Below are 9,962 nucleotides of genomic sequence, written 5' to 3' on the forward strand. Positions count from 1 at the left end.
TCAACCAAAAAAAAAATTAAGATTTTTTGTTTTGCTTGTAAGTTTTAAAAAACTAATCACTATTATTCCTTGTTTTTATAATTCAACACAAATTTACAATCACAAGGAAATAATCAAGAAGACCACAATGAAATTGTACCTTACAAGTAATATGATAATAATTTGTTTATTTATTTTTAATGTATGAAATCAAACTAATAAATAGTCACATGTTTATTTATTTTTAAGGTATAAAATTAAATTATGCATCTTATACATTGGATGCAATCTTCAATGCATATAGAAATATTAACACTATCTTATTTGAAAATTATTCATACAATAAATTCTTTTGTTCTTATAGGCATATATTGTAAGATAATAAGCATTTATATTTGTATTTATGTTTATTTCTATTGTATGAAGCTTGCCACTATTGAAACAATCTAATTTGATAATTGAAAAATAACTCTTTAACAAACTTTAAAATGCATATGAAATCATTTGACGACAAAGTTTGATTTCTAGGATTTACTATCATTATGACCATGATTATTTAATACCAGTTCTAGTTCTTTCTAGTTTTATAATTTGTTGTATAATGAATAAATTCCTTAACAATCTTCTCATTTTATTCTTCTATTACACACCAGATACTAAACCTATGTATAAATAATTCATGTTCTCCCTTCATTGTTTCACCAAGATAATTTTGCACCATTCAAATTACTTTGTAAATATTATTAGTATTCCAATTTTTGTATTTAACTCCAACAATATATTCATCTAGAAGTCTTAGCATTAACACCTTTGCTTTCAAATTAATTAAGTCATTTAATTTGTTCTTATGACAATAATATAACTTAGATAATTCACAAAATTAGATAAAATATATGTATAATTTTCTCTTAATAATTTACAAGACATCATCATAATGATCTACCATTTATATTTTTTTTATTAAAACATCATTTGAAAGGCAGGTAAATGACCAAATCCTCTAAAAAAAAATCACAATTTATATTATTTTAATTTAAACATCAATTGAAAGGCACTAAAATGACCATATCCTCTTAAAATTGATCAAATCCTCCTAAAATTTTCATGTGACAAACAGAGATGACAGGGAGGGATGACCGTCAAATTCCAGGTGTGATTATTTGTTGCAAAAATCTCAGTTTCAATTTTTCTTTATGTTACATCTTGACCACGCCAAAATTCAAACATTTTTCTATAACCTGATCTGCCAAAAGAATTTCGAAGATCTCTTCATAGTTTTATTTTCAAGCTTATCCACTGTAATTATTCAAAAAACAACTTTTGGAAAGACAATTTTTTAAACCTCTTTTTCAAACTTTGTGTTGTCTTGTCTTCACTGTGCTGCAAAAATATATTTTGGGTATCGATAGATAAATATGAATTATTCTGTTTAAGTTTGGTGGGGGTGGTTGAGAGCGCGGAGGGTGGAGTTGCCGTGTCAATTCCATGTCAAATTGGACAAATGTCGACTATTTAGGCAATGTAGTTGTTGAACATTTTGATCTGGTAAGCCAGAACAATTTCCCCATCAAAACACCAAGGTAAGAAGTACTCAATGTTTTGACATGTTTATACAATATTTTAATGCAATACATCTGGTTGTAAACTTGCCTTTGAACTCTACTTGAGACCTTGTGCTGAGCTGTAGGCCTGGCAATCTAGGTAATTACCAGAATGTCAAATGCTTTGATCTAATCGTAGAAATGCAACTCATAGTTTTGAACCAATTCAATCAATTCTATTGGTGGCAGGAAGGACTGTTGTTTCTCTTTCTTATGGGTAGCCAAGCTCGTGGTTAGGGTAGGAATGCACGTGGAGCACCCTGACGATTGCTCTCAAAATTGCCCTTTTTAATCCAAGGTATGCCAGAAGAATGTTTAGGATTTGTACAGTGAAATAACAAAGATTTAAGAACACAGTTTTTGTCATTGTTTTGTCCCCCTTTCAGAAAAGAGTTGATTTTGATGCAGTTTTAGGATATGCAGTTGTTTTCTTCCCCTTTCACTAAAACTGGTTGCTTGAAGTTTCAAAAGTTGATTTTGATGCAGTTTTAGGATATGTGCTACAAGAATTTCTGCACCACCTCGATGGTTCATTGGATGTCTTCCTGATTTGATATTAATTCTATTGGATTTTGGTCACTCTGGTTTGATTTTGATGCAGTTTCAGACTTCATTGTGTAGACAGTATCTGTCGCAACTTGGTGGCTTTTGGGTTTTGGGTCTTGTGATTTGGGTTCAATATGTGTACACCCAATGCAAGGCAGTTGACACTCACAATTGATGCAAGAATGAATCGTGGGCTGTCGTCACCTGCAAGACTTAACCAGTCTTCTTTGCTTGCCCTGAATTCGGGATTGAGTTCCAGGGAGAGATGGCAGAGTAAGAAGGGAATGCTGAGGACTAGAGATGTGACAAGCAAGAATATGCTTCCTGTTACTGAAATGCACAAACCCAATTGTAGTGAATCATGGATGCTTAGGCCAAGATTTCAAGCCCAAAGAGTTCGGCCCCAGGCTGCATCTGGAGCAGATATGACATTTGAGGATGATAGTATTGCACTAAATGCACTTGCAGATAACACTCAGCAATCAAAATTGATGGACTTTATCACATCAGAGAGAGCTAAAGTGGTTGCCATGATTGCTATGGGGATGTCACTCTGTAATGCCAATAGAGTTGTAATGTCTGTTGCAATTGTGCCTCTTACAGCTACTTATGGTTGGAGCAGTTCTTTTGCAGGCATTGTTCAGGTGTGTATGACTTTCTTTATTGAATTTCAGGTTGTGGTGCACCCAATTTGCATGCAATCTGTTTTTCTGTCTAAATTTATTTCAAAATCTACAATTTTTTCTCTTATTTACTTCATTATTGCTTACATGATCTGTATGTTATTTACATTTAGTTGCCCACCTCGTGATGCTCGGGCTCATCAATATTGCAGCCCTGATGAGGATATGAAATATTAATGTGATTTAGATCTGGAACGTCTTTAAGTCTGACATAGATAAATAAGTCTATAATGGGACTCTTAGATATCTGCAATCTAATTACCAGGTTTACAGCTCAAGCAACAATTAGAAATTGGATTAGAGTAGTTCAAAATTCAGTTTTTCCTTTTTCATGGAAGGGTTGAGTACGGTCAATTTTGAAATACAACAATGGTGTTGTAAATTCATTTATGGATCTAAGTAACAAAAGGATCGGTTTTCGATATGCATTCAGCCCATGATCATGCGAATGAGAGAGCCTTTGGATTCAGATTAGCTGATGAAGGGGAGATATGGCATTGATCATCTAATAATAACTGGGTTCCAAGACAGCACTGCTGGATCATTATATTTATAGTTTTATAGGTCAAAAGCATTTTATCCAGAATTAGCAGGTGAAAGCCTAAATATGTCCTGAAAAGCTATTCTCTTGTACAACCCAATCTTCAAATCTGAATAGGCCCAATCATATTTTTTTGGCAGGAATAGATGATGCAGTTACCTGCAAGAGTTGCTCTGTATGCTACTGTTCAATAGACATTAATATGGAGCCTTTAACACTAGATCTGAATTACTTTTATAAGGTCTGACAGTTCCCGTTTTTAATAGTCTATGACAAGCCATTTTTTTATACCTTAACATTGTGTTGCTATTAGAGTATCGGTTAAGTATTGTATCCACACTAAACGTTGAACAGCCTTAAAAGTACAAGTGTGTTATTTTAGATAAATCTATCCCTATAGCCAGGCATAGCAACCAAAAACATGTGCCTAAACAACACTTCATTAGCTGCTAAAAGAGATATGTAAATGTCTCTTCTGCTAGTTGTCTTGTACGTAAATTGTGCATTTTGGCATGTGTTTTTGCCTTTTCTTCTTCTGATCTTGAGTTCTTTTCCAGTGTTTTACAATGATCACATAGAAAGCATAACTAACTGGAAGAAGGCAGAAATACAGTGGATTTTAGCTTACTTGCCTCTAATACTTATCCAATAATTATCAAGCTTCTATGGTTGTGGACTACAAATTATTATATAGCACTGTGATTAATGTCTTCTGCATTTTGTCTACAATGCAAATTATCATTTTTGGCCTGCGTTTATGATATTTTCTTCATTTGATCTTGAGTTCCTTTCTGATGTTACGTAGCTTACAAGGGAATTTAGTTTCCTTGCCTTTAATTCTTGTCGAAGTAGCTACCAAGCTACCATGAGTCTGTTAGAAGTTCCATAGCTTTACTTTGAAGACATCAACAGAATATGAGATGAGATCATTTTTCCATTGTTCTAAGGAATTTAATTGGACATTTATTTTTTGTTCTCTAGATGGATTATTATCTTTTGTTTGTCTTACTCTTAATTTGGGAGCCGTCAGATATCTTGGAAATCAGCTCTGATGATAGTTTTATAATTTTAGTTATCTAACCTTATTCATGGTGCAGTTTAGTAGAAATGAATAAGCTATATAATAAATAGCCAATCTACTATAAAATGTTATGTTTTTGGTATTTTCATAATCACAGACATCATGGCACTTTTAGCATGAAGATTAAACCTCATGTGCAGAGACTGATCTTTCTTTTGGAACATTACAGTCATCTTTCCTGTGGGGGTACTTATTGTCTGGCGTTGCTGGAGGAGCCTTGGCAGATCGTTATGGTGGCAAAGTTGTTATGGCATGGGGAGTTGCAATATGGTCATTGGCAACCTTTCTCACCCCATGGGCTTCTGGTCATTCAGTAGGGATGCTCCTTGCAGTCCGTGCGCTATTTGGTGCTGCTGAAGGAGTAGCCTTACCCTGTATGAACACCACAATATCAAGGTAAGACTTAAAATATCAATTTACTTAATCAATTCTGTCTCTCTTTTCTATAATTTTAATGTTGTCTTCATCATATAGTATCAAAGCACTTTTACCCATGGTATACAGTCAAAATGCCCTGCCTCTCTGTTTTCACTGTTCTACTGTAGATGCTCAAGGTAAATTCAAAATGTTAACCATTAACTTTTTTTATTCAAGGTGGTTTCCTAGTACGGAACGAGCTACAGCAGTGGGCCTTTCAATGGCTGGATTTCATCTGGGTAATGTGATAAGCTTACTTGCTTCTCCAATACTAATGTCCCAAGCTGGAGTTTACGGACCTTTCCTTACATTTGGAGTTCTAGGTTTTCTTTGGCTCTCAATATGGATTCCAAACATTTTTAATGATCCTCAGTTTCATCCTAGAATATCAAAATCAGAGCTTGTGCATATTCACAATGGAATTGAGTATTCTCCAAAGTCTACTAAAAAGTCCACTATCCAGACTACTCAAAAAATGCCTCCTTTTCGTCTGCTATTTTCTAAGTTACCAACATGGGCGATAATAGTTGCAAATGTTACAAATAATTGGGTAAGCTATACAGAAAAGGCTATTTTTACTTGGAAATCAAAAGTCCATTTCTATTGTGTCTAATCTTTGTTCTTCTGTCGTCTTCAGGGTTATTTTGTTCTTCTCTCTTGGATGCCAGTATATTTCAAAACTGTAAGCTTGCTTCTAATCACAATGCTACTCTTTGTTTCAAACAATTGTAATATATTTAATCCAGGAATATGTCAAACCAAAATTGCAAGAGTCATGAATACAGTTTTAGTTCATTCATATTGAACTTCTTAGTTCATTTGAATTTTAAGGACAGATGTCATAAGTCACTTTCATATTTGTGTATAGGTATTTAATGTAAACTTGAAGCAAGCTGCGTGGTTTAGTGCTATTCCATGGGGGACAATGGCAGTTGCAGGGTATGGTGCTGGTGCCTTTTCAGACCTTTTGGTTCAATCTGGCTATACAGTCACTATGGTGCGCAAAATCATGCAGGTCAGTTAAAACTTATACTGGATATAGCTAAATTGATTATGTCGTCAGAAGATTCAGTAGACTTGAAGAGAAAAGATTGAATTTTAACAGTTTTAAATGGTGCTTTTTGTTAATGCCAAGGCCCAAAATCTGTTTCAGCTCCCAATATTATGTTTATTATGAGTTTGCCAGTTTTGCAATTTGTTTGGTAGATTTACACAGTTTAAAAGAATTAGATTAGCTGATTTGTTGAATTTCAAAAAACATCAGCCAAGTTTTTAGTGATTATTTCTTACAGTTTTGTTGTAAATTCCTGCAGTCAATTGGCTTTCTGGGTCCAGGAATAGCACTTATTGGTCTAAATGCTGCTCAAAGTCCAACCATTGCAGCGGCTTGGCTAACGGCGGCACTTAGTTTGAGTTCGTTCAGCCAAGCTGGTTTTCTTCTAAATATGCATGTAGGTTTCTTACTTGATTGATATCAATGTCTTCATTTTCAAACCTATTACAATTGGTATTTGTGACTTACTGAATTATATCATTCTGTTATTGATTCAGAACTCCTTCATTTGAATTCAATGTGTGTCTTTAGCTCTGAGAAACTTGAATGATGATATCATGATTTTCTTTATTTAGAAAATTACTTTCTGAATAGTTGGATTCTTCTTTTTCTGTTGTATGATCAGGACATAGCACCAGGGTATGCAGGAGTTCTTCATGGTATGATGATTGATCCCTCTTTTATCCTCAACCTGATGGAAAAATTTCTTATTAATTTGATTCTTTCATGACAGCAATCTTATTCTTCATATCTATACTTGGGCAGGTATTACAAATTCAATTGGGACATTTGCTGCCATTGTGAGCACTATTGGAACAGGGTATTTTGTTCAGTGGTTGGGTTCATTCCAGTTGTTCTTGACACTTACTGCAGTTTTGTATTTTATTTCAACCATCTTCTGGAATCTGTATGCCACTGGGGAAAAGGTATTTGATTGAATTGAGGAGTATATAGAATTTAAATGACCAACAGATTTGTTAGTTTTCTTCCATCTACACAATTTACTAATAGAGTAACAGGCTAGAAATCAGACAGACCCAGATCCTCCCAAATGATTTTCTCCTTGGGTATCCTAAAAGTATGGGTTGGCATTGTAAGGCCTGAGCTTCATCATATGAGTTTGATCTCGGGCATTCTAATAAGTGTGTATCCACATGTATGTAGGCCCTGAGAGTCATCATATAACTGACCTCAGGTATCCTATAAAGTATGGCTTGGAATTTGAGTCCGAAACCTTCTCAGCTTAAAATCAAGGTCATACTTGCCATAGGAGATATATTCATGTTCAACCCAGTTAACCAATCTCCTATTGTTTGTAATACCCTGCTATTAGCCTCATTTTGAATGTGAAAATACAAATTTCTCTGTAAGATGGGGTTTGTCTTTAGCCATTTGTTACAAGTGAGAATCAATTTTGGCATATTTATTATATCAGTCAACTAATGGCAGATGATTAAATTGTATTGTTTCAAGCACACCAAATTTCTACAGACTTCCTTTTTTGGTCCAACAGTGAGACAAAAATGAGGAACAATGGTTTAGTCCTCTGCCCCTCAAATTTAAGAAAATGCAGATGGGTTTACAGGCAGAGTAATAGTAATATAGTAGATATGCAATTTAAAAGAATATAGTTTAAAATTGCTAAATGGTTAAGAGTTGCCAGTTTGAGTCTCACTCAATTTATAATTTTTGAATAAAATTATATTTTTAATAATATTTTAAAGTGTTGAAACAGATGTTGAGGGATATCTTTATTTTAAAATATAGCATAGGGGTTGATGATACTATATTTTCAATCAATTGATAAAATGTACACAACTTAAAGAATTGATTAAAAAAAAGGTTACAAAGTAAATTTTAAAAATTCAAATAAACAATACAAAATTGATAGTCTATGAATATATTTTTTAAGTTCTTTTTAGCCTAGTCAATCAACTTAAAAGAAGTGATTGAAAAAAGGTTATAAAGGAATTGATTGAAAAAAAAAAGGTTATAAAGGAAATGATTGAAAAAAAGGTTATAAAGGAATTGATTGAAAAAAAGGTTATAAAGTAATTTTAAAAAAATTAAGTAAACAGTACAAAATTGATAGTTTATGAATATATTTTTTTAGGTTCTTTAGTCTAGTCAATCATAAATGAATACTTGAAGAAATATTCATGTAAGTTAAATGATATGTCGACAAAACTTCAATCATAAATGAATATTGAAGTAATATCAATATAAGTTAAATAATATATCAACAAAATTTCATATATCTTTGAGATATGTGTTTTTAATATGAGAGAAGAATACTAGACATAGGGTGCATGCCTATAGATCATTTAATAAATATTTATGCAACAAACAATAAAAAATATGAAATTAAATTTTATAACGATTAAAAATTATTTGAGAAAGCTTTCTTAAATGAGTTAGAATTAAATTAATTTCATAATATGATGTTTTTTTATAAATTAAGCAATATAACAAGGGTGTTGACTTTCAAATATAGAAAGCAAGTCATTAACAACATCATAGTTCATATAAAATATCAAATCATAAACTAAACAATAGTAAAATGAGTTAAAAATTGTATCAGAGTTTATAAAACTATGAGAGAAACCACCAAAAAAGACCAATAGGCAATTAAGAAAACATTTTGGTAGTAAAAAATTTAAAGAGCTCCTTATAGTTTCCCTCCTTAACAACAGGATCACCCAAGACCTTCTTTTGCAACAAACATAGGGTAGTCGTCGAACTGTGCATAACTATGGAACTAAAACTAGAGATGTTAACATCTTCTTCTTGAGGTCTATCACTTTCACCTTTAGAGCAGCCATGTCCTCCACAGTGGTAGCGCTTTTGACATAGTTATGATCCTCCTTTGTCAAGTGGTCGATTGGTGCAGGAGCACCTTCACAATTTTGGCTTGTTTGATCCTGATGGGACCATGAATTGAATAAAGGACTATTGTAAGAGTCCAAGTGTGTGTTTTAGGTTTCATTATGGTTTAGGTTTATCTTAGAGTGGTTTAGATAATTTTACTCAAGTTTTCTTTCCAGTTTTGGCCCATAGTGCCTTTGTAAGCCAAAAATGGCATTATAGTGAAAATGTGTTAAAAACCTTGTAACAAGATTAGAAAGGAATTGGAGTAGGTCTATTTAATGGTTTGACACCATCTCAAATGGTTAGGTGAAATATATTTGTCTTGTAGGTAAAAAATGCACTAAGAGTCAAAAATTGTCAATGTTGTCAAGCAACATTTTGACAAAAAGTGAGAAAAGTTGTAAAATCACTCTACAAGGTAGTTATGGACAACATAAGGGTTGAAATGGTTTGAGTGTGCCTATATAAGGACACTTCAAACATTTTAAATAGGTTGGCTTGGTATTAGCAAGAAGAAGTTAATGAAATATGACTATTTTTTAATTGTTGTAATTGTCCATACAGAGCACTATTTCCGTATTGTTCTTTCATGGGAGTTTGTGTCATGGTTATATGAAGGTTTTTTCATTCTTTGTGTTAGGGTTTTTATTTTGTTTTGGTTTATCAAAAAAAATCTTTTAGTTTTTGCCAGTTCGCTGCCCTGAACTAGGGTTTTGAGGAAAATGGGTTGAAACACTTGGTCTCCATGGGTAACCAAGCAAAAATGAACCTTGGAGACCAAGTTGGACCTTTGTACATATTGTATTTTAAGTTTGTGCTGTCAGTTGTGATGAAAAAGGTGAATTTGAGCACTTATTAGGCAAGTTAAGTGAGTAACTTGGCTAGTAGATTGAAATTATGAGCAAAATGTTGTTCTCAAAGTCTATTTGAGCTAACAACGTTGGACAAAGGTCTGCACCTTCCCTATGAGTGATTTGAAGCAAGTTGGAGCTCCATGAAAAGCTATCTTGCCCTTGAAAATCACAACAAACAATTGGGGCAGTAGGTTCCATGTTTTGGAGAATTAAATGGTTTTGGCAGCAAATTGTCTTTGTACCCTTCCATGCTTGAAGGCTTTACCATACTTGTCAATGCAGGGTTGAATTTTTGTTTTGAAGGTTTAAAAATACTATGGTGTAACCATTTTGGGAGC

The 9,962-nt window shown here is 33.2% G+C and overlaps 1 protein-coding gene across 2 annotated transcripts; it reads left to right on the forward strand.

The window, feature by feature from the left end:
- The first annotated feature begins 1,411 nt into the window (after positions 1-1,411).
- On the forward strand, positions 1,412-7,272 carry LOC131030596 (probable anion transporter 3, chloroplastic). Of its 2 annotated transcripts, none has more exons than XM_057961464.2 (10): positions 1,412-1,559; positions 1,770-1,878; positions 2,182-2,770; positions 4,601-4,827; positions 5,026-5,398; positions 5,486-5,530; positions 5,717-5,863; positions 6,162-6,299; positions 6,528-6,561; positions 6,668-7,272. In XM_057961464.2, exons 3-10 carry the CDS (start codon positions 2,261-2,263, stop codon positions 6,838-6,840), a joined length of 1,647 nt encoding a protein of 548 aa, XP_057817447.2. In that variant the 5' UTR covers positions 1,412-1,559; positions 1,770-1,878; positions 2,182-2,260; the 3' UTR covers positions 6,841-7,272. The 2 variants fall into 2 exon arrangements, with proteins under 2 accessions (XP_057817447.2, XP_057817448.2); XM_057961465.2 differs by having other exon boundaries at positions 1,545-1,680.
- Positions 7,273-9,962: the final 2,690 nt, after the last annotated feature.

Source organism: Cryptomeria japonica, chromosome 8 (assembly GCF_030272615.1).
Source record: "Cryptomeria japonica chromosome 8, Sugi_1.0, whole genome shotgun sequence".
NCBI lineage: Eukaryota > Viridiplantae > Streptophyta > Pinopsida > Cupressales > Cupressaceae > Cryptomeria > Cryptomeria japonica.